The 26,668-nt window shown below is 40.8% G+C and overlaps 1 protein-coding gene across 1 annotated transcript in view; it reads left to right on the plus strand.

Moving 5' to 3' along the window:
- Nucleotides 1–25,213, plus strand: part of LOC110932663 (lysine-rich arabinogalactan protein 19-like) — a 38,672-nt gene extending 13,459 nt beyond the window's left edge. The window contains exon 3 of the mRNA XM_022175983.1: nt 25,209–25,213. Within this exon, the coding sequence (XP_022031675.1) occupies nt 25,209–25,213 (5 nt within the window). The remainder of the gene's footprint in view (nt 1–25,208) is intronic.
- The last annotated feature ends 1,455 nt before the right edge of the window (nt 25,214–26,668 follow it).

Genomic DNA, 26,668 nt, shown 5'->3' on the forward strand with positions numbered 1-26,668 from the left:
CAAGAATTGGGAAACGCCAAAGACGCCAACCGAGATTCGGCAATTCTTGGGTTTGGCCGGTTATTATCGAAGGTTCATTGAGGATTTTTCGAAGATCGCTCAACCATTGACGCTCCTCACGCAGAAAGATAAGAAGTTTGATTGGGGAATCAAACAGGAAGAAGCGTTCCAGATATTGAAAGATAAGCTCTGCAATGCGCCAATCTTAGCACTACTGGAAGGTACAGATGATTTTGTGGTATACTGTGACGCCTCACGTCAAGGATTGGGTTGCGTGTTGATGCAACGCCAAAAGGTTATTGCTTACGCGTTACGCCAATTGAAAGTGCACGAAAAGAACTATACCACACATGATTTGGAACTCGGCGCAGTGGTATTTGCTTTAAAGATCTAGAGACACTACCTATATGGTACAAAGTGTACAATCTTCACAGATCATAAGAGCGTACAGCACATATTCAACCAGAAGGAGTTGAATATGAGGCAAAGACGATGAGTTGAGTTGTTGAATGATTACCACTGCGAGATAAAGTATCATCCAGGGAAGGCGAATGTGGTCGCCGACGCCCTAAGTCGAAAAGAAAGGATCAAGCCCATAAGGGTTAGAGCTTTGGAGATGATTATTCAAACCGATCTTTCCTTGCGCATTCGTGCCGCGCAGAAAGAAGCTCTCAAGGAAGGGAACCTTGAAGAAGAATATCTCCGTGGGATGGAGAAGCAATTGGTGCCAAACGAGGAAGGAACGTTATGTTTTGAGAAAAGGATTTGGGTTCCTCTGTTTGGTGGTTTAAGGAAAGTTATTTTTGATGAGGCACACAAATCACGGTACTCTATCCGCCCAGGAGCGGATAAGATGTACCAAGACCTTAAAGATTATTATTGGTGGCCTAAGATGAAAGGCGATATTGCTGTTTATGTGAGCAAGTGTCTAACGTACGCTAAGGTGAAAGCGGAATACCAGAAGCCTTCAGGACTTCTGCAACAACCCGAGATTCCCAAGTGGAAATGGGAACAAATCTCCATGGATTTTATTACAAAGTAGCCAAGAACACCAAGAGGCTATGACACTATTTGGGTGATAGTGGACCGCTTAACGAAGTCAGCGCACTTCCTACCTATCAGAGAGAAGGATAACACGAGCAAGTTGGCTGAAATTTACATGAGAGAAATTGTTACACGACATGGAGTACCTCTCTCAATCATCTCTGATAGAGACGGAAGGTTCGTATCAAGGATTTGGCAATCCTTCCAAGAAGCTTTTGGCTCGCAATTGAATCTGAGCACTGCTTTTCACCCACAGACCGACGGATAAAGCGAGTGGACGATACAACTTTGGAAGACATGCTGAGACCGTGTGTTATGGATTTGGGAGGTAGCTGGGATAAGCATTTGCGACTAGTTGAATTTTCATACAACAACAGCTACCACACCAGTATTGGTGCCGCGCCATTCGAAGCTTTATATGGGCGCACGTGCAGATCACCGCTTTGTTGGTCTGACGCAGGTGATAGACAGTTGGTTGGTCCTGATATGGTCCAGGAAACCACGGATAAGATCGCACAGATCCGAGATCGCATCAAGGCGGCTCGTGATCGTCAAAAGTGTTATGCGGATCAAAGAAGGAAACCTCTAGAGTTTGAGGTAGGTGATATGGTATTATTGAAGGTATCACCCTGGAAGGGTGTGGCACGCTTCGGAAAGCGTGGAAAGTTGAATCCGCGGTATATTGGTCCGTTCAGAATTTTGGAAAGAATTGGGCTAGTAGCATACAAGCTGGACTTACCTGCTGAACTGAATGGAGTTCACGATACATTTCATGTATCAAACCTGAAGAAAAGTCCAACTCAAGATACCGTTGTCATTCCCACCGACGAAATTCATGTTGACGACACGCTCCATTTTGTTGAAGAACCTGTTGAGGTTACGGATTGGAAAGTGAACAAAACCCGTCGGAGCAGTGTTAAGCTCGTCAAGGTTCGATGGAATGCCAGACATGGTCCTGAATACACCTGGGAGCGTGAGGACCGGATGAAAGAGAAATACCCCCACTTATTTCCCAAGAACCCTGCGACTAGAAGCAGAACTTAAAATTTCGGGACGAAATTTTTCTAACGGGGGGAGAATGTGACAACCCTCACTAAATCAGGTATCCGTACGACTTAATTAACAATTAATTACTGCTTAATTACTGTGCCTACCTGAAATTGTGGATAAACTGCTACTTGATTACTGATACATGCACATACCTGCATCATACTTTATTTACTGTCACTACATTATTTACATGCTGAACTTTAGTGACAAACATGATGCACAAAAGCACAGTAGCACAATGAACGGATAACCTAATGAACATGCTGATATAGCTAGCATCAGGCAGTCACTACCTCTAAGGCCTGTATGAGCCCGGGATAGTTTACTACACTAATAGTGAGTGTAGAGATACAAGGGTTGTAGAACTGTGTCTCTAGGAATAAGTTACAGCGACAGGATGTGCCTAAAACGTACTCTAAGTACAAAATCCAGCACTTTAATTGAAAATTCAGCTTTTAGCTAACTAACAAAGTGCCAAAACATGAGAAAAATATTACTAGACACTTTCCAAAGTGTCGGGAATAAGTTGTGTCACTAAAATTAATATAAACGACACTTTAAAGCTTTGTTAAGCGCTATAACGGATTACGATCCAACCAAACAACCGGACTATGCCCGAAACATGAAAATATTGCCATTTACATTGTTTATCTTTTTCTGAGGCAGTTAGGGTCCCTGAACACCCTAACACCCGCTTAACGCATGACACACTAGTAACCGGGTTAATCCCTAAACTAACTTAACTTAACTAATACCTAATGTTTTGTTGGAAACCAACCGGATTAGCCCCCCCCCCCCCTAACCAAACCGTCCCCAAGAGGGACACCTCATGTCCTTCATTTAATTAAATTATTTATATTTGTCCCATATTAAGAAAGCACATAATCCCTTGGTAAATAATCCTAAACTTTGCCTATAAGATCATCACTTAACACATCATTCATTCACTTTACATTTCACCACAACAACTCTCCCTCTCCTCTCTAATAGCTCTCGGCCGAACACCCCTATATCATCCATCCATATTTCGATTTTGTTCAAGCTATTTCAAGATCATACAAGTGCTAAGGATCACATACGAGGAGGCTTGGTGCATTCGGAAGGCGAAGGACCTCATCTCATTTCTTTTATCCACTCATTCTTCGACTAGAATCTTCCCTAGCCTCGAGCTAGTAGTAAGTTACTATAAACACCCTCTCGATCTATTTTAAAGTGGTTAAAACGATATATGACGGATAAAACTCGTAAACATACAAGATGAGATGTAAAAGTCTACTAAAAATGTTAAAGATGTTGGTTAATAGCACAAGGGTTGTGTAAATCTTGTAAGATTTGTTTTGTGTAGTTATTTAAGGCCGATCTATGTTTTGGTAGCTCGGATCATCGTCTAACCCGGATTGGTCATGATCATGGATCATGATATAGAGTTTGTTTAAATGTAACACGGGTTAAGTGATGAAACTCTAACACACACGAATCATGAACTTGTGTAAAAACGATTTTTTTCTTATGAAATAGTGTTTAAAACTAGTAGATCTACGGATCTATAAGCGGTATTTTCAAAGGACCAAGTGTCAAAGAAATCATATTTTCCGAAACCAGATCTTACACAAACAAGAATGATTTTTAAAACACACAAGTGTGTAAACACTTGTGTAACGCTAAGTTTCAACAAAGAACTAGTTTTGTCAAATTTTACAAGAAGTTGTAAAGATGGAATTTCTTTAAAAGCGAGGTTTTTGCGAAACCGGATTGATTTATATAAAGATCCACTAAAAGTAATGGGATTTACTTCATAGTTTTGGAAAAACTACAAGTTCATGTGATTCTGGCGATTTACATATTTATTGACTAGTTCGATGCTTTGAACATTGTTTTGATTGAATGAGAAAATTGTTGGTTTGATTTATGAAAGAAAATGATACGCTTGAAAGCGTGGGCACCTCCAGTTACAGGGGAGACTCTGGCGAAATTTTTCCAAAACCTAACACTTAGAAATATTTTCACTATAAGTGTTAGAAATACATTTTGACTTGTTTTCAAATTATAGATTTCGCCACGACTTTATTTACAAAATATCGGCGGTGGGATTTCACAAAATAAAACTTGATAAATATATATTTAGTATATGTATTTTTCATGTTGTCACTTGTTATGTGTTTATGATTATTTTGTGAAATATACAAATATTATTTTTAGGGTAAAAATAATATTACCGTGTTAACAACTCCAAAATAATACGAATGCCTTCGCAATTATTATTTAAGTTACACCGGTAATTATTATTACCACTCGATCTTTAAAACGTAACTTACGCATTTAAGGAAATATTTATGAACACGTATTTTGCAAGGTATTATTTTGGAAAATCATGTGAAATAAAATATAATATTTTTGAGAAAAAATATTTATATTTTGGAGTAAGAAGTAAAATATATATTAAGTGAGACTTAATAATATATTCCGAAGTTATACGAACGCACATGTATTAAATTCCCCATCCTTGGGATGGAAAATAATTACCAAGTATATACAAAATGTAAACACGAAATAGTTGTCTAACTATTTCCCAAAAACTTAAACCATAAAGCTAAGGCACGGTCGTCCGTCTAATAGAGTTAGTACGTGTAGGTCGTCACACAGCTGCTTGATCAGAAGATATACTTGGTAGAGACGCACCACTGTGAGTTCATGTTCCCCCTTTTCTCTTAACTGTTTTCAGTTTTCTAAACTGCAGGGGTGAAATACATGTTACTATATTTCTGAGTACTTTATACATGGTATGGTTAGCGTAAGGAGGTTTTACTACTTAGATCATGTGAGTGGGTAGACGGAAACTTGAGGCCATTAATCCTCAGGGTAGGACCGAGGGACAGGACCGGTAGATCTATCTGGGTGTAGCGAGCCCAGCCCCAGTCCCAACAGTACGGACCTCGGGGTGACTTTGTGCCCAACGCATAAATCCGCTAGGTTTGAGTCTTCCTACTTGCACTTCACACATATCAATGGCCTTGCAAACCATTGATGATCTCTTTTTCCTTATTTGCTACATACCAGGGTTTTTATACATACAAAGGTTTATTTACTCACTTACACATGAACTCGCTCAACATTATTGTTGATTTTTCAACTTACATGTATTTCAGGGAATTAAAAGATCTGGCGCGGTATCTTAGGTTTTCCCGCTGCAAGCTGTTACGAGGTCATCCGGGTTTAGGGGATGTGACTCTTTCCTGGAAGAGTCACAGTCCTTAAACTGTGTTTATGTCATGTTGATGTTTGTGAACAATGTTTATGTTATTAGATTTTAATTCACGTTGCATGTGTCAACGTCTTCAGACAATGTTGTTGTATTTGTTTTCTAAAACTTAATTTAATGGATGATCTTGCATGGTTTTATTTCATATAGCTTTGTTATGGTTAAGCTATGGTATTAAGAAGTCACACCAAAATAACCACGCTTCCGCAAAGCCAGGGTGTGACACTTGGCTTCATGGCTCAGCTTGTGAGATCTCTGACAACGGCCCTTGTTGCACTGCCCGCTGTGATGCAGATTACACCGATTGCACTTAGGGCGATTTCCCTTGTACCCACCCTGACCTTGATTCCCAGAAGACTGCTGACTGGGGCTCCTGTACTCGTCTGTCTTTCGCTGCTGGGATTGAGCTGAAGTAGAACCCTTGCCCAAATTTCCATCCCACTTGTGCTTATTATCATTGGGAGCATCAGAAGTAGTAGCGCTAATACGCTTGGGCAACCTGTTCTGCTCAACTGCCTGATCAGTGAGGCGATGAGCCAACTTAACGATTTGTTGAATGGAGCCAAGATTTGCTGAGGTTACGTGACTCTGAATCTCTGGTACAAGACCCTTGATGTCACACCCCGACCACGTAAAACAACAAAACGTGGCGGAAACATTGGGGAGTGTTGTAACAGAATCATTGTTTCACAACCATGGATCAAATAGTTTTGTTTTATTGAATTATTAAACTCAATGTTTTGGTACAATTCAGATAAATACAAATAATTGTTTCTCAGTTTTAAAGTCGCTAAGGCACGAGTCCATCCTATATGAGTGTGCATCCTAGCAATCGACATCATTCAACAATACCTGAAACATATGTGAAAACAAAGTCAGCAAAGAAATGCTGGCGAGTATATAGGTTTTATGAGAGTATCGGATTCATGGCTAGTTTATATGTTGCAGTACCTCGTTAGACTACAAGAGTCAAAATACAAACCTCGTTTTGAAAAGTGTAATTGCAACATAAATAACCAACTCAAATCAAATTGGTTATAGTTTGTTATAAAATCTCGTAGCCATGATTCTTAACCCAAAACATTTAGTTAAATCAATTTGTAAAACATCTCGTGTAAATTTGTTAACAAAACTCGTATGGTTTATATTATTTCAAAAACCTCGTTGTGTGACATTGTTTTAAAATCGTTTCCCCAGTGAACTAAATAATGACACAAAATGTAATATGATAAGAGCATTTATATATAAGATGTACCAGCGGCGTATCTACCATGCTTTTATCATGCTACACCTGTCCCATTATCTAATCACATCCCAAAACCAATCGTTTAACCAAATCGTTTATCTCGTTTAAATTATTTCAAATCGTGTAACTCATCCCAAAATCGTTTAACTCGTTTTAATAGTGAAACTACTTTTGGTCGCCTCGTTAATAACATTCAAACCTTTGTGACTCGCCAATCTCGCATTAACTAACCACCAATGGGTAAGTTAACAACCTCGCATTAACTAACCACCAAAGGGTAAGTTAACAATTACAGATTCGGTCGCTACCCACCTAACCCACACATAACCATGGGTGCAGTCTGATAACGGGATTTGTCAGATCCTATGGTACCATAACCTAATACTGGGCGGTTTGGCCAAAATTAATGAATGTTATTCGTTATGTAATTTCAACCAACAAGTTTATTCACTTTATCAAAATCGTTATTAATTTAATATAAACCATTTCAATCGTTTTCAAAAACCATCGTTAAAACATTGAAATCATTTAACACATATGGATCACCCCAAAACAATTGAAAACAATAAAATAGGGGAACTATGTACTCGCCTGAGAATGCTTAGCGGTCTTTGAACAACAACCAAGCAAAGCTAGAGGGAGCACGTGTCACACCCCCAAAATCCACACGCGGAGTATCACCGCTTGGGAGCGTGACATGAACAGGATCAAGCCACCAATCATATTGAACATGTAATTCAATAGTAAAAGTTATCCATCAATACGAAAGGTGTTTATCAAAACCAACATAAGTAAATATAGCAGAAGCATTTATGTAAAACCCAACATAAGTATTAATGTTTGAAAACGTCGTAAGTGTTTAATAAGTAGTCACGATCCATCTGCCCACAACGACCTGCTCCTCCTTGTGCAAGCTCCATTAGTACCTAAGGTCCTGCAAGGCATGCAGCAGAGAGTCAACAACTAGTTGAGCGAGTTCACAGAAAGTAAATGCGTAATAGTAAGTTCATGAGTATCAGGTGGCTCTACTGGGCCAATACAGGTGTCTATTGGTGGGGGCTTCCCATGTTATTAATCCACTAGACCATGCGTATCCATAAGTGTTCTTCACAACCGAGAACAGTAATACGTACAAGTTTACGTAGGATTTACGTAAGTATCCTTCACAACCGAGGATAGGGTACGTGGGGGTTTACGTAGGTTTTACGTAAGTGCCTGACACAACCGAGGCAGTAGTGAGTATCCGTTCACGCAGGTTTTACGTGAGTATCCTTCACAACCGAGGATAGCGAGTAGCATAAGTGTACATAGGTTTTACGTACGTGTCCTGCACAACCGAGGACGATGGTATGGTAGTCTAGTAATGGTATCCGTATGAATCTATTCAACCTTATCCTTTCAATCCCATTCCCAACACCCCGGGGAATCCCATGCCTTGGTAAGAGTGTGAACTCACCTTGGGTTGCTCGGCAGATACACAATAAAAAGGTTCTTGAACTAAAGTGGTCAACCACGTCCTATCAGGGTTACCATTCAAGTCAGGTTTTGACTTCAAGTAATGCACGTATGTATCACATAGGTTAACACGTTACAACACATATAGCTCATGGCAACAGTTTATAATCAAAGCAAATCCACTCAACTTGTGTAAATAATTATTAGCCCAAAAGTACCCCGGCCCAGCATATAAACAGTCCAATTAGCAGATACGTAAACAAGTCCAATAACTTGGCCCAATCGATTGGGCCCGTGATAGTGTAAGTCCAAAACAGTGTGCGTGTATAACTGGTCTCGAGTCGCAACCAACGATCTCGAGTCGCAACAGGAGGTTTCGAGTCGCAATCGGGACTCGCAACTGTGGTTTCGGCTTGTCATGGTCCGGTTTCGAGTCGCAATGGGACTCGCAACCGTGGTTTCGGCTCGTGCTGGTGTGAGGTCTCGAGTCACAACGATTACAGGGTCTCGACTCGCAACCGTGTGGCTAGTCAATGTAACAAACTTCCTGATTTCATGCAGATCGGTTGTAATTCGTTTAATCCGTTTCAAGGTTTCCAAACATAACCAAATCAATTAACATGCAATCAGTTTCTGGTTTTAGGATTTATCGATCAAAGCAAGCAAATAATTCATGGATTTGTATGAACCCTAATAAACATCAAAGCATGAACGCTAATCTATCAATGAACATGTGGCCGATCATTTATCATCTCATCATGATTTCTTGCATAACATATGATAACAACAACTAATAAGAACCCTATTCACTAACATAAATCCGATTAACACATTACCACATCACAGCCGATTACTATATATCTATGCATCCGGTTTCTTGTGAACATTAACCATACATGTGCCGATTAACATTTATACAAATCCAATAACATAATCACGCATAATAACCATACAAATCAATTAAAATCATTCGGTATACAACATCAAGAACAAGCCGATGGACATGAGCAATTTCACATATGAATCATATCGTTAATCATGAATACAAACATAAACACACTAACCGATTAATGGCAGAAAAGGGTGATCCAACAAGGAAGGTCTTGTGCCGTCAGGTTCCAAGCAAACGAGAGAGAGAGAGGAGTCTAGGGTTTCTTGTGTGTGTTGTGTTTTGCCAAAAAATGTGGGAAAAATTACTAACACCCTAGTGTTATTCGTGTAAGTCTAGTGGGCCGAAACCCCTTAATGGGTTGTCCATGCTCCGAGTACAAGACGTGCGGCCCAAGTGGGCTTGTGCGATCGGGTTATGGTGTGCGGTTCGGGTTTCGTACAAACATGTATAATGCACATACACATATTACATAAACACATAATCATTCAGTTAATAAAGTTCTCATAAACACGTATCGTTACACCAAGTAGGTCTAAAGTTCGAGTTGTCACATTATCCCCAACTAAAAAGAAATTTCGTCCCGAAATTTGGTATGCACTCACTGAGGAAGCTAGGTAAGTTGTATTGTTCACTGATTTTCCTGGGGTGTCACATCCTCCCCCCGTTGATCTGGAATTTCGTCCCGAAATTCCGAAGTAGTAGCTTTAGCCTCAGTAGTGGTTGCATTGGTTCCGAATAACTGGGGGTACTTTTCTGTCATCCTGTCTTCGCGTTCCCAGGTGTACTCTAGGCCACGTTTGGAGTTCCAACGTACTCGAACAAGAGGGATTCTCTTGTTTTTGAGGACCTTCACATCCCGGTCCGTGATTTCAACTGGTTCCTCGACGAACTGCAACCGCTCGTCGATAGTAAGTTCCTTAAAAGGAATGATAAGGGTCTCATCTGACAGGCACTTCTTCAGATTCGACACGTGAAAGACATTGTGAACTGCACCGAGTTCAGCTGGTAGGTTCAACTTGTAGGCCAACTTGCCTATCTTCTCAATGATTTCGAACGGCCCGACGTACCGCGGATTCAGTTTGCCCCGTTTGCCAAAACGAACTACACCCTTCCAGGGTGAAACTTTTAATAAAACCCGGTCCCCGACCTGAAATTCCAATGGCTTTCTACGCTTGTCCGCGTAGGCTTTCTGACGGTCGCGTGCTGCCGCCATGCGTTGTCGTATCTGTGCAATCTTTTCTGTGGCGTCCACTACAATCTCTGGACCCGTAATCTGGCTATCCCCCACCTCTGCCCAACAGAGAGGTGACCGGCATTTACGTCCGTACAATGCCTCGAATGGAGCGGCTTGTATGCTGGTGTGATAACTATTATTATACGAGAACTCCACCAAAGGGAGGTGCTTTTCCCAGCCGTTGCCGAAGTCTATAACGCATGCCCTAAGCATGTCTTCAAGTGTTTGAATCGTTCGCTCAGACTGCCCATCCGTCTGAGGATGATATGCTGTGCTCATGTCTAACCGTGAGCCGAAAGATTTGTGCATTGCTTGCCATAGTTCTGACGTGAATCGTGCATCGCGATCCGAAATAATGGAGGTGGGCACTCCGTGCCTCGAAACAACCTCTTTAAGATAAACGTCTGCGAGAGTGGAGAACTTATCCGTTTCCTTTATCGCCAGGAAGTGTGCGGACTTGGTGAGTCGATCCACGATCACCCATATGGTATCATTCCCACGCTGGGATCTAGGTAGGCCTGTAACGAAATCCATGGAAATTTCTTCCCATTTCCATTGCGGTATCTTAGGCTGCTGAAGTAGGCCCGCTGGTTTCTGGTATTCGACCTTGACTCTCGCACAGGTCAAGCATTTTCCAACGTACGTAGCGATGTGGGCCTTCATGCTAGGCCACCAGTATGTTGTTCTGATGTCGTGGTACATTTTGTCCGATCCTGGATGTACCGAATAGCGAGACTTGTGCGCTTCGTCCATCACAAGTTCGCGTAGACCGCCATAAAGTGGGACCCAAATACGCCCCGTTACATAGTAGGCGCCGTCTACCTTCTGTTCTAATCGTTGTCGTGAGCCACGTAGGGCTTCAGCCTTGACGTTTTCTGGTTTCAATGCTTCTGCCTGAGCATCCCGTATCTGTGTAGGAAGGCTAGACTGAATTGTAAGCTGTAGCGCTCGCACGCGCCGAGGTAAAGTGTCTTTCCGCCTGAGGGCGTCAGCCACAACATTGGCCTTGCCTGGATGGTACTTGATGGCGCATTCGTAATCGTTTAGTAATTTAACCCATCGCCGTTGACGCATGTTCAAATCCTTCTGCTTAAGGATATGCTCGAGACTCCTGTGATCGGTGTAAATCGTGCACCTGGTACCGTACAGGTAGTGTCGCCATATCTTAAGCGCGAAAACAACAGCTCCCAGCTATAAATCGTGCGTCGTGTAGTTCCGTTCATGAATCTTAAGTTGGCGCGAAGCGTAAGCAATGACCTTGTCGCGCTGCATTAACACACATCCAAGACCTTGGATGGATGCATCACAATAAACCACGAAGTCATCTGTGCCCTCTGGCAAAGAGAGGATAGGTGCACTGCAAAGTCTATCCTTTAAGTACTGAAAAGCAGTTTCCTGGGGATCTCCCCAACGGTAGGTGACACCCTTCTGTGTCAGTAGCGTAAGTGGTTGCGCGATCTTGGAGAAGTTTTTGATAAACCGTCTGTAGTAACCCGCCAAGCCCAAGAATTGGCGTATTTCCGTTGGCGTACGTGGTGCAGGCCAGTTTCTGATCGAGTCTACCTTGGATGGATCGACATGGATCCCATCCTTGTTTACAACGTGGCCTAGAAAATGGACTTCACGAAGCCAGAAGTCGCATTTCGAGAACTTAGCGTATAGTTGTTCCTTCCGAAGGAGTTCCAAAATAAGGCGTAGGTGCTGCTCGTGCTCCTCCTGACTCTTAGAGTAGATCAGAATGTCGTCGATGAAAACGATGACGAACTTGTCAAGATAGGGTTTGCACACCCTGTTCATAAGATCCATAAATACGGCAGGCGCGTTCGTTAACCCGAACGGCATGACAAGAAACTCGTAGTGGTCGTAGCGAGTTCTGAATGCAGTTTTGGAGACGTCCTCATCCCGGACTCTTAGCTGATGATACCCTGACCTTAAGTCTATCTTGGAGTAGTAACACGACCCTTGCAACTGGTCGAATAAGTCATCTATGCGTGGAAGAGGATAACGGTTCTTCACCGTCACCTTGTTGAGTTCCCTGTAGTCTATACACATCCTGAAGGTACCGTCCTTCTTTTTCACAAATAGTACTGGAGCTCCCCAAGGCGAAGAGCTTGGACGTATGAAGCCCTTTTCCAAGAGCTCTTGTAGCTGCTTTGACAGTTCTTTCAACTCTGATGGAGCTAGACGGTATGGTGCGCGAGCTATGGGTGCTGCTCCTGGAGCGAGCTCGATTTGAAATTCGACCTGACGGTGAGGCGGTAATCCAGGTAAGTCTTCAGGAAACACCTGAGGGTAGTCGCGTACAACTGGAATATCTTCCAATTTCTTTTCCTTAGTCGATGCGTCTGAAACGAGTGCCAAGATTGCGGTGTGACCCTTCCGCAGACACTTCTGAGCCTTCAAGAAAGAGATGATGCCAACTATAGCACCACTCTTGTCGCCTTGAACTTCAAGAGGTTCTTGACCAGAACGAGGAATGCGAATTATCTTCTCACTGCATAAGATCTCTGCCTAATGTTGGGATAACCAATCCATCCCAATAACGATATCAAAACTTCCCAAGACTATGGGAATAAGGTCGATCGAGTATGTCTGACCGGCTAAGACGATACTACAACCCCTGACTATTTGCGTGGCTTCTAAACTCTTACCATTAGCTAGTTCTACGATGTGTTTGTTGTTTAGGGGTGTTGATGTACGTTTTAACAATTTACTGGCTTTCACAGAAATATAACTTGTATCCGCACCCGAATCAAATAAAACAGTAACATAAATATCGTCGAGGAGAAACTTACCCATAACCACATTGGGATCGTTCATTGCGTCTCCTTGTCCTAACACGAAAGCTCGACCCCTTGCCTCGTTGCCATTGTTGTTTCCCCCGTTGTTGTTGCCATTGCCCTGATTGTTGTTATTGTTGTTGTTGTTCTGGTTCCTGTTTAACTGAGGGCAGTGCCTTTTGAAGTGACCTTCTGCCCCACACTGAAAACATACTTTGTTGCCCTGTTGCTGATTCTGCTGTGCCTGTGGCTGCTGCTGGTTCTGGTTCGCAGGACGAGGGCTTCTACAATCCTTAGCCTCATGACCCATCTTGAGGCATCTTTGACAGCGACCCTTGTTACACTGGCCACCGTGGTGTCTGCCGCAGTTGTTGCACTTTGGGAGGTTCCCTCGATATCCGCCCTGCCTGTGGCTACCTGAGGAATGCTGACTGGGACTCTGATAACTGTCAGTCTTCCGCTGCTGGGCCTAAGACTGAACTGAAGCTGATCCCTTGCTGGAATCCCCATCCCATTTTCTCTTGCTGTCACTGGGAGTAGCAGGAGTAGCCGAAGTAGTAACGGTAGCAGTAGCGCTGATACATTTAGGCAGTTTGTTCTGATCCACTGCCTGATCTGTAATGCGGTGAGCGAGGCGTTGGATATCCTGGATGTTATCAAGATTAGCCGAAGTAACGTGGCTCTGGATCTCTGGCGCCAACCCTTTGAGATACAACTCAATGCGCTTAATCGGAGGATCCACCATTGTTGGACACAGTACGGCCAGTTCGTTTGACCTTTTGGTGTAAGCTTCAATCTCTGATCCAGTCTTCTTCAGATGGTAAAACTCATCCTCCAGCTTATGGATGTCTTCCCGAGTACAATACTCCCTCTTGATCAGTTCCTTGAATTCGTTCCAGGGTGTGGCCTTAGCAGCTGCCAACCCTAAGATCTGAACTTGGGCGTTCCACCAAGTTAGTGCTATTCCTTCTAGCGTGCCAGTGGCGTATTTCACCCTGCGATCCTCAGGGCATTCACACATCTCGAACACAGACTCGAGCTTTTCAAACCAGTGGAGGAGTCCAACTGCTCCTTCAGTGCCACTAAAGGTACTTGGACGACAGTCCATGAAGTTCTTGAAAGTGCAGACAGGTTGCTGCGCGTGTTGACCTATTGTGTACGAATAGGATGAGATTAAATACGAGAGTTAATGAAGGATCTAAGGATCCTAGTATGAGTCTATACTGCAGGGTATACTACCTGCTTGAGCAGCTGCAAGTGCCGCAGCAACTTGAGCTTGAACGAGAGCCTCTAGCTGGGCTTGAGTCATGTTGATTCATCCAGACATGATCTTCATTGTAAAAAGTAATGTAGGTGAGAGTGGTTCGCGAGTAGGGCGATGACAGAAAAGTGTAAGCACGTAGGTATTCTCATGTAATAAAGTCATGTGTATCTAAGCGTAATGCGAGCAAAGTTCTAAGCAGTTCTAGCAAACAGGCAATAAACATAAACCTTATTACCTAGGATGTCGAGTCTTGCACGTGGAGCGAAGCATCGTTGTGGATCGTTGAGAGCACTGTTCTGGTTATAGTCTGGTTTTAATAAAACGTTTTCCCATATTAAAACCGAGTTCTCTATAACCAATGGCTCTGATACCAATCTGTCACACCCCCAAAATCCACACGCGGAGTATCACCGCTTGGGAGCGTGACATGACCAGGATCAAGCCACCAATCATATTGAACATGTAATTGAATAGTAAAAGTTATCCATCAATACGAAAGGTGTTTATCAAAACCAACATAAGTAAATATAGCGGAAGCATTTATGTAAAACCCAACATAAGTATTAATCTTTGAAAACGTCGTAAGTGTTTAATAAGTAGTCACGATCCATCTGCCCACAACGACCTGCTCCTCCTTGTGCAAGCTCCATTAGTACCTAAGGTCCTGCAAGGCATGCAGCAGAGAGTCAACAACTAGTTGAGCGAGTTCACAGAAAGTAAATGCATAATAGTAAGTTCATGAGTATCAGGTGGCTCTACTGGGCCAATACAGGTTTCTATTGGTGGGGGCTTCCCATGTTATTAATCCACTAGACCATGCGTATCCATAAGTGTTCTTCACAACCGAGAACAGTAATACGTACAAGTTTACGTAGGATTTACGTAAGTATCCTTCACAACCGAGGATAGGGTACGTGGGGGTTTACGTAGGTTTTACGTAAGTGCCTGACACAACCGAGGCAGTAGTGAGTATCCGTTCACGCAGGTTTTACGTGAGTATCCTTCATAACCGAGGATAGCGAGTAGCATAAGTGTACATAGGTTTTACGTACGTGTCCTGCACAACCGAGGACGATGGTATGGTAGTCTAGTAATGGTATCCGTATGAATCTATTCAACCTTATCCTTTCAATCCCATTCCCAACACCCCGGGGAATCCCATGCCTTGGTAAGAGTGTGAACTCACCTTGGGTTGCTCGGCAGATACACAATAAAAAGGTTCTTGAACTAAAGTGGTCAACCACGTCCTATCAGGGTTACCATTCAAGTCAGGTTTTGACTTCAAGTAATGCACGTATGTATCACATAGGTTAACACGTTACAACACATATAGCTCATGGCAACAGTTTATAATCAAAGCAAATCCACTCAACTTGTGTAAATAATTATTAGCCCAAAAGTACCCCGGCCCAGCATATAAACAGTCCAATTAGCAGATACGTAAACACGTCCAATAACTTGGCCCAATCGATTGGGCCCGTGATAGTGTAAGTCCAAAACAGTGTGCGTGTATAACTGGTCTCGAGTCGCAACCAACGATCTCGAGTCGCAACAGGAGGTTTCGAGTCGCAATCGGGACTCGCAACTATGGTTTCGGCTTGTCATGGTCCGGTTTCGAGTCGCAATGGGACTCGCAACCGTGGTTTCGGCTCGTGCTGGTGTGAGGTCTCGAGTCGCAACGATTACAGGGTCTCAACTCGCAACCGTGTGGCTAGTCAATGTAACAAACTTCCTGATTTCATGCAGATCGGTTGTAATTCGTTTAATCCGTTTCAAGGTTTCCAAACATAACCAAATCAATTAACATGCATTCAGTTTCTGGTTTTAGGATTTATCGATCAAAGCAAGCAAATAATTCATGGATTTGTATGAACCCTAATAAACATCAAAGCATGAACGCTAATCTATCAATGAACATGTGGCCGATCATTTATTATCTCATCATGATTTCTTGCATAACATATGATAACAACAACTAATAAGAACCCTATTCACTAACATAAATCCGATTAACACATTACCACATCACAGCCGATTACTATATATCTATGCATCCGGTTTCTTGTGAACATTAACCATACATGTGCCGATTAACATTTATACAAATCCAATAACATAATCACGCATAATAACCATACAAATCAATTAAAATCATTCGGTATACAACATCAAGAACAAGCCGATGGACATGAGCAATTTCACATATGAATCATATCGTTAATCATGAATACAAACATAAACACACTAACCGATTAATGGCAGAAAAGGGTGATCCAACAAGGAAGGTCTTGTGCCGTCAGGTTCCAAGCAAACGAGAGAGAGAGAGGAGTCTAGGGTTTCTTGTGTGTGTTGTGTTTTGCCAAAAATGTGGGAAAAATTACTAACACCCTAGTGTTATTCGTGTAAGTCTAGTGGGCCGAAACCCCTTAATGGGTTGTCCATGCTCCGAGTACAAGACGTGCGGCCCAAGTGGGCTTGTGCGATCGGGTTATGGTGTGCGGTTCGGGTTTCGTACAAACATGTATAATGCACATACACATATTACATAAACACATAATCATTCAGTTAATAAAGTTCTCATAAACACGTATCGTTACACCAAGTAGGTCTAAAGTTCGAGTTGTCACAGCACGGAATCAATCGGCAACCTAATAACTATATAAATAAACCGGACCTAAGTCGGAGGATCGGATAGGATGAGGTCTTGTAAACCAAAATGAGTTATAGGAACTCAGATGACATGGTTTAACAATGCCTACATACTAGATTGAAACCTACCTAAGTGCTTTCGACCCGTTATGACCCATTAAAGTAGCTTACTCTACTTTAACGCGTCGTGCGCGCAAACGCGCATTCGAGACGTCTAACTAGTCCTATGACAAGTATTATATGCCTAAACATGTTTAAATAAGTTGCATAATCAGTTTAGGTGACAAAAGTTAGGTTACATATGCTTAGAGTCCAATTATGCATGAAAAGGGCATTTTGGTAATTTACCTAAGGCATATAATCTACCTATCATACAACTACTTAAACTCGGTGACCATAAGGTATAACCTCAGAAGGTTATTCCCTATACAACTATGGTCACTAAACATGCTTGGTTGGATCCTAAAGATCAACCAAACGGGTCAAGTTCGAAAGTCTAAGCTGTGGTTTAGACCGCTCGACTTACGACTCTAAACAAGCACTAACTATTAGTGACGAGTTAAACATGTCAAAGCATGTTTAACCTACTGATTTGGTATCAAAACAAAGTGTTTTGATACCTAATAATAGTCCCGTTGCAAAATGCGTGCTAAAACGCATTTTGACCGAAACTTTGACTCGTCACTACACCTAGTCAACGTGGTAATCAATTGGTATAGTCACTAAGGACTATGACCAACGTGATTACGCTCATATTGCGAAGTTCAAACGAACTTCTCGTTGACCAACTCGTGGTCAAAGCTGAAAGTCAATCTATATTTGACTTTCAAACTAGAAAAACAATAAAAAGAATGAAAGAATGCTCACAAAAGGTCCTTGCTATCTTTTCTACAAGAAAACAAACTCCAAAATCAGATGAGAATGCTCCCAAAGCAGATTGTAGAGAAGAGAAGGAGTGAATGAGCAAAGAACTAGTGAAAGGGGTGGGCTATATATAGTTTTCGTAAAACCGTTAAGATCATTTCTTGGAGAAGAGGGAATGATCTAGGCCATACACTTGCTATAGACTGATTGGGTGACTTGGAGAACACACAAACCAGCCCATAGCATGAAAAACCACCCATCAAAACCATCAAAAACGAGCAAAATGACCAGATTCAATGCTTCTGTCTGACAGGCTCACGTGCCCCGCGTAAGATTATGGCTTGGGCTTACGTGGGCCGCCTGGCCATGTTTGACAGATTGTCAGTTTTGGTCCCTGCAGCTTAGAAACATGCGTTTCGGCCCATTTTTGACACGTTTAAGCCCCGTTAACCTCATTTCAAGGCTCTAAAATGAATTTAAAGTATTGGGAACTCAAAACATGCTCAAAAATATCTCGGATGTCGGTTCGTTTGGTCGTACGGTTGCGTTGTTCGGTTAATTACGACGGAAGTCGTAACGAACGCAAAAACGATCCAAATTGAGCGACGAATGGAATTTTATCATGCCAATCACTAAAATATAATATTTTAATGATTACATAAATTTGTGGTTGTCCGGATATATTCAGAACGTAAGATATTCGCGAAAATTCAAACTTGTGCACTTTTTGACGTTTTTAATCCCTGAAAGACCAATAAGTTTATTTTTGCGCACCAAACACCTCAAAACCTATTTCTAAGCTATGTAAAGGATATTTAGGGCATGTTTAACTTATGATCAAGTTCCGGAATGTTCGTTACAGTACGAATCAGCATACTTTCGCAGGTTGTCGAAATTAGTCCCTATAAGCAAATAAACTTGATTTCGACACACCAAACCTTCCAAAACTTATTTCTAAGTTATGTAAAGGTTATTTAAGGTATGTTAAGCCTGTGTCACTATTCCGGAGTGTTTGTCGCGTTAAACTGATTACGTTTACGCATCAGTTCGCGTATAACTTTCTAGAAAGCGATTTAGAGCTTGAAATCGAACTAGAATTGATATGTGCAAATAATACACATATTTATACAAATCCCAAGTATGAAATACAATATTTCATTTATTTGGTATTTGTTTGATGGCCGTGGAGGCACAGATGTCACACTTGAGGTACAGCTCAATGCGTTTGAAGGGAGGGTCCACCATAGTGGGACACAGGATGGCCAGCTCGTTTGACCTCTTCGTGTATGCCTCGATCTCAGACCCCGTCATCTTCAGATTGAAAAATTCCACCTCCAGCTTGTGGATGTCGTCACGACTGTAGTACTCTTCTCTAATCAGTTCTTTGAAACCATTCCATGGGGTGGCGTTAGCAACCGCCCGCCCAAGTAGTTGAACTTGTGCCTTCCACCAGGTTAAAGCAGCACCTTCGAGTGTTCCAGTAGCATATTTCACCCTTCGATCTTCAGGGCATTCACACATCTCAAATACAGACTCAAGCTTCTCGAACCAGTGAAGTAGGCCTACAGCTCCTTCTGTGCCGATGAAAGTGCTAGGTCGGCAATCCATGAAGGTTTTGAATGTGCACACAGGAGGCTGTGCAGGTTGACCTCCTGCAGGGACTGCGAGTGCCTCAGCAACTCATTCATTGATCAAAGCCGTCAGCTGGGCTTGAGTTAGGTTGATACGTCCTCCGCGTCCGCTCATGATCTTCATCACGAAGTAACGTAAGTGACAAAAGTGTCACGAAAGTGCGTTAGTGTGGGACGACAGGAGAGAGTAAGCACACAAGGTTCAAATAGCAATTATCACGTTAACTAATGCACAGTGTGAACTATCTAACCGACAATATAACATAAATCATACCACCTATTGTGTCGAGTCTTGCACGTGGAGCGAAGCGTCGTTGTGGATCGTTGAGCACTGTACAGGTTATAGTCTGGTTTTATCGAAAAGTTTTTCCCTTTTTAAAACCAAGTTCACTATAACCAATGGCTCTGATACCAATCTGTCACACCCCCAAAATCCACCATGCGGAGTACCACCGCTTGGAGGCGTGACGTGACCAGGATAGAGCCACCAATTATATCGAACAACATATTTAAGTAAATAAAATCAACCACAATATAATTGGTGACCAAAGCTAGTTAACTAAGTTCAAATTAAACAGCGGAAGCGTTAAAGGTAAATCCAAAAACATGAGTCCATAGTTTATAAGTTTAATGTCCAAAGCATGAGTTTAATAAGTTCATAAGGATTTAGATATTAAGCACGGAACATAACAGTCCGTATCCCACAACGACTCCTTCTCCGTTCAAGCTCCAAGCTCTTAACGACCTGTAAGGCATGTAACAACGAGTCAACAACAAAGTTGAGTGAGTTCACGGTTGGTTGATTTGTTTTAAGTTGTTTCTAAAAACGTGGTTTGTCTTTCGTTGGCGTAATTGCCGTGGGGGTTACCCCGTAGTTGAAAGTATGTTTAACCAGTTCATTCCTTATTACCCAAACCATATTCATGATTAGTGGGGGCTTCCCCATGTGAACCACTAGACTGTACCATATCGACTACTACGCAAGTAAGTTGTGCCCTACATCAGTGTCTATCAGCACTGACGGTTTGCCATAGTCCAATAGTACACGCCCGTCCGACTGGCACGGTGTGAGGTTTGTTAAACCTAATAGCGCTATTAACTAATGACCCGCTCGCCATTGGCCTCGGCGATTAAGTCAATATAAAAATGAGGGACTTATGATAGAGTTTTGTCTAGTAAGTTTTAAGGTTGTTGTCCTACCCAAGGAGGACGAACGTACGTAGTTCTACCCAAGGAGAATACGCAGGAATAATATTGGCATCCTACCCAAGGAGGATGGCCGTACATATCCTACCCAAGGAGGATATGTAGATTCAGTTTTAAATTCTTTAACCCAATCCCAAACCACCGAGAATCCCATGCCTTAGAAAGTGTGTGAACTTACCTCGGTTTGCTCGGTTAGATTCTCAAATATAGCTAGCAGTCAAAGTCGGTCAATCATGTCCTAGTAGGATTACCACTTAATTTATTAGTGACTTCAAATAAGCACAAAATCCCTATACGCATCTAACACATAACATGCATCACTTTAACGGTTTATTTCCATATAAACTACCCATCTATTCCCCACTCATAAACAAATATACGACATTGGACATAACACTTTTATAGACATATAACATGTTATATCACTCTCGAATAACCTACCCGACATTTAGACACGCAAATCACTACTCATGTCGTTTCAGCTTTTATACTCAGAACTGGGCTGTTTTCAGGGATTTTAATAAAATAGTTATCTTATTTCAAAAATTGCCAACTATTTACAGAAGATGCTAAACGACCCAAATATTATTGTGTAAAAATCTCGGGATCTAATTCATCACCAATATTTTACTAAAAATCATTTTCCGGACTGCAATCAGATTTATTATTTTCTGACTGCAGTCCACGGAATAATTTACTAAAAATTCATTGTAAGTCGGATTGACGAAATTCTAGCGGGAAAATTACTACGACATCAGTGTCCATGCTCTGTACAGATTTCATGGTCTGATTCAACACAGAACTCAAGTTATGACTAAAAACATATCGCCTATTTTCTGCAGTAAAAAACTCAGCTTTAGTTGCTGTTACAAAACGACACTTTAAAAATAGTAAACGAAGTCCAAAAATTATGATTCTAGTGCCATTAGAACCGTATTCGTAATACATCAGTCCAGGCTTCATAAAATACATTTTTCGTTAAGTTATGGTCTGGTTACAGCCAACTGAAGTTGGCTGTAAAAAAACCAACCAGCATTCTGTTTCAGCTTTTAACTTTCTAGTGCATGTTCGATTGATTCCGTTAACATGTTTAGCGATTACAACCACATCAAACATCAATATTAACACGTAACTCAGCAAGAATCAGCAAGAAATCAGTAACATCTCAAGATAACATCATACTAACATAAATACATCATGTTTCATCTTCTTGTTTAAACACTTTTTAGTGTTCTTGTAGATTTAACATGTTACATCTTTTAATCATGAAACAAGATGAACAAAGGTGACATAAGGAACTTACTACTAGCACATGGCTAGGGTAGGATCTAGTGATGAAGATGTAGAGAGAAGATGATGAAAAAGACAAGAAACAAGCCCTTCAAAAAGCAACCTCCATGGATGAAGTTCAAAGCTTTGAATGGAACTTGTTTAATGAAGAAGATGAAGATGTGAAAGTGATGGGGGTGGGTTTGGTTTTGGGTGAGCCGAAATAGGGAGGGAGAGTAGTGAGGAGAGAGAGTGTAAGAGATGGAATGATTGTTGTAAGAGAATGCCATACATATAAGATTACTTCTACACCTTTTGTTCATTTGTGCAAGTAAGCTATCAAAGGAGATCTAAACAAAATATATGGGGGAAATCATGGTGATCTTTGTGGGGTCCACCTAGGGCCGAAAATCAGATTGGGGGGGGGGTAAATTGTAAAATTTGAGGATTAGTGGGTAAATAATTAGGAGGTTAAGGGTATGTTCTAGAATGGTGAGTGTATGACATATTTCTATAGTGTGTGGGGAATTTTTGAGACCATAATTATTTAAGAATAATAAAATTACATTTCTGACAAAACTCCGGTGTCCCGGGTAATGTCCGGTTATTCGGTCGGATACTATTTCGTTAATTTGTTTAATTGTTCCGTAAGGTGTCTTATAGGTATATTTTTGTAACATAATTAATTCCTAACACTTAGGAAAATATTCAGGACTATTCAGTCAAGTTTTCTACATACTACTAGTATGCTAACACACACATGTAAGTATGACACAGTAACAGGAAACAGTTAAGTAATTCAACACCGTCACTAAGCACTTTAATTATCATTAAATAATCGTACGGATACATGCAAATATGAGGGTTGTCACAAATATAAAGCAGTAACAAATATATGCAAACATATTTACAGATAATATTTTTGTTTGAGTATGTGTCAGAGGATCATATCAGTTTTTGACAAATTACAAGTACCGCTGAGCTTAATTACACATTAAGAATTAAACAATTCACATAGCTTGTCGATATACTGGTCCACTTAAATTTTCATACAAACTTCAACTGATTTAGGATACGAATTAGATGTTTTAAGAACTTAAACTCATTCATGTGTCCCACCTCTTGAATATACTCCCGTATCCAGAATCCCAATTATTCAGTCTTATAGGTGAGTATACCACAAATGATATCTGTAAAGGGTTAAATTGCGAGGGCCGTGAGAGCTCAGGTCGATACTTCCGTATACGCAAAGAGATGAGGGCTTCGACTTTTCGGTGTGTCCCCTTTAGAGGATCTTTTCGTTTCAATAGCAGCGACTATCAATTTTAATGTTTCATCAGCTTGCTCAGGGCGATGCTCTGTTTCAAGTATTTGCGGAAAGTATTATTCGGGGACTAGGTCAGAACTTCCATTTAGCAGAAGTCCCGGAATAATACCCCAGATATCACTGAGTATAAAGACCTAGTATCTCAGAATAAGGGACCTTTCAAACGAGATTTCAGGGGTTACCTATATATCCAAGTAGTGTTCCCCACGAAATAAGCAAGTTTGGATTTAGGTTTATATCCCGAAAAAGTTTACTAAGTGTATAAAAACCTATCGGCATATCATCAGTGAGACTGTTTAACGCTATTTAATTCTTTACAATTCTTTAGCATACTGTAACTGTCTACTGATGTACTATCATTTCCTCTTTTTATGCAAAACTCAATTTTCGAATTTTATCATGTTTTTTGCTTTTTCAAATTTTCTAATGTTTTTGTATTTTTTGACAAATTTTTCTCCCCCCTAAAATGCAAAATCATTAAAAATTTGACAACACGATACTGATAGCTTTGTCTCGCCATCCATTTTCTGCATCTTGTGAACTGAAATACACTAAAAGCAGTAATTACCCCCATGATTTACAACACATTGATTTTTATAGTTTGAAAACCGTTTTTCAATCTGGTGAAAGTAATCATGTTTGATCAGTCGTGAGGGTTTCGGCGTATTCAATCAACACACACATTTTTATTAGATATGTACATAAAACACTCAAACTAAACTCCCTGTTCAACCAAACCAGGGCCCTACAACCTCTCTCCTCTCTCTTCTCTCCAAGTGCCAGGCTGCTCCAGTTTTTAGTCTCACAATCTTCATTGCTCTTGAGCACCTGCACATGCAACAATTTGATCATTTGAACAATGTGACCCAAGCCTGTTTAGACTCAGGTAGTTGAACATGAATCTTTCCAGGTAAAACTGGATAATTTCTTTCGTTTTTCTCAAAAACATCATCAATTTCAATCTCAACTTTTTCTTCTTTTACCGAATTAACATGTTTCTTAACAGACCATGTTTGACCTATCGGTGTTCCTCGTTTGTAAAAATGTGATTCTTTATGAACACTTTGTTTCTGAACAACATTTGGCTTCCAAAACTGTTGAGGTTTTGTCATATCAACTGATATTTTCCAACTCTGTGTTGTTCTGAATCTGGACGTATGAGAATTCCAGGTCTGTCTTGAACGAACCTGTTCGAGTTTGATTTCCAATTTTGATTTGAAGCAAACTTGTGTGTATTGTACCTCCAAGTTTGTTTCGAATCAAATCTGGTTGACCTTAGTTTCACATCCTCAGATTTCTGTTTTTCAACATCAACAGGCTTTGGATTTGGACACTTTCGTGCAATATGTCCAATTTGATCACATTTGAAACACACTTTCTTTGAAACATCCTTAGCCTGTTGTTGTTTCCTTTTTATAGCATCAAACTCCTCATTAGACTGTTGTCCAAATTTGAGTTTTTCTTCTTCTTTCAAACTTTTTCCTTGAACAAAACTTATTTTTGCCTGAACATTTTATGTTTCATTTTTCTTCCAATTCTGTTTCTTTTTATAACCCAAACCAGCCTTTATGTTTTTCTTCTTAAAACCAGGTTTGTTATAAGAACCTTTGTGACCTTTACCAGCAAACTTTGGAATCTCAGACTTCTCAATCTCAATCATTTTGAAAACTTTATCAACTTTCTCCGAAATCACATTCTGAATCGGGAATACAATATCTAAGAATCATCATCCATAACTTTCTCAGATTTTGTGTTTTTCAGATAACCATCATGAAAATTACCTTGACTAAGATGAGGTGGAACTTCATTGAAGCCTTGGAAGCCCACACTTGTCTTGCCATTACTTTTCTTTAAGCCTCCCATCATATGTTTCATAACAAAAGCAGAATCTCTGAGTTGATTTAATTTCTTTTCAAGTTCAACGATTTTTAGTTGTGCTTCTGACAACTCTTTGCATTTTTCAGAAATCTCTTTTGTTTACTCACTCATCGTATCATGAGCTAAGTCTATAATGTGAAGTTTTTCGTTTAATTTGCAGGTTAAAACATCAATTTCAGTTTCATAACCTTTAATTTTCTTCAAATATAAAGACTCATTTCTTTTACGAAAAAGTTTGACTCTTTTATGCTTGACATCTCGTTAATCAGACTTTGGTTTTTTGTTGATAACCTATCAACCTCACCCTGTAATTCACAACATCTTAAACAAACTAAACTAGTAGTATTAGAATTTACCTCTCCTGTAGCTTTGCTCAAGTCAGCCATGAAAGCAGCAAAATCAGCAGCTATCTTTTTGTCTAAAGCATCCTTTTCATCATCAGACTTTAGGTTTTCCTCATGAATTTCTATATTCTTATCAGCGTTAACCTTTTCAGCTTCACTCTCCTTCTCTACTTCAGCATCTATCGTTGCTTCAGCATCTACCGTTGCTTTAGCATCAACCTCTGCTTCAGCATCATCACCTGTGACTAACTCTGCCATAAACGCCTATGTGACGTTTTCATCACCTTCCAGATGAATGCTCCAATCATATGAACCCGCTTGTGTTGTCGATCAAAGCCTTTGAGCCAGTGTTGTTCGATGCATTCCTGTTACGTGAACTTTGACCCTAAGACTCTATTTTTGGTCTTTGACATTCCCTAGCAAAATGTCCATAACTCTGACAGTTAAAGCACCTAACTTTGGTCTTGTCAAAACCAACACTCTTTCCAATCAACTTCCGTCCAGTCCTATTCATGAACCTCTTGTCTCTTATAGAAATCATGGCCATTTGCCATTGTAGATCCATTTCTTCTAAGTCATCAGGGTCAATGTAATCATAATCTTCATCAAAGGTAGCTGGATCAGATATCTTTCCCTGAATGTCGTTCTCGTAAGAAGCAACAAATGAAGCAAGCAAGGAAAGATGTTCTTCAGCAGCCTTGACACTTAGAGGCATAGACCTGGTATTGCTATTTTGATTATTAGTTGGTTATCTCTTAGCTCCTGTTGATCCTCCTGAAGCAGCAACGAAACACACATCACCCTCTTCATTAGTGGTAACCTGCTCATTCTCACATGAGAGAAATGCAGTTGTAGAATTGCTAGAAGCATTGTGAGATGAAGAAGATGGAATTCCATTGTAAACCCCCGGATTTGGAACCTGATCATATCCTGTTTCCTTCTTCTTCATGTTGAGCTCGTAAGCTCTCAACTTTCCAATAACCTCTTCAAGGTCTTTAGTCTCATAATCACCATCTCCCTTAATCATGAGAGTATAGATATCCCACTTTACAGGTAAAGCATCAAGCAGCTTGTCATTCATCTCAATGTCAGTATAACTGTCTCTGTCATAATTGTCCATTTCTGACATTAGATGATAGTATCTTGTGATGATATCTTCAAATGACTCATTTCTCATACACTTAAAGGCAACAAACTCCATCTTTAGTAGGTTAACCTTATTCTTTTTGACATCAGCATTTCCTTCATATCGCTTTTCTAGTGCATCCCACATTTC

This window comes from Helianthus annuus, chromosome 7 (genome assembly GCF_002127325.2).
Source record: "Helianthus annuus cultivar XRQ/B chromosome 7, HanXRQr2.0-SUNRISE, whole genome shotgun sequence".
NCBI lineage: Eukaryota > Viridiplantae > Streptophyta > Magnoliopsida > Asterales > Asteraceae > Helianthus > Helianthus annuus.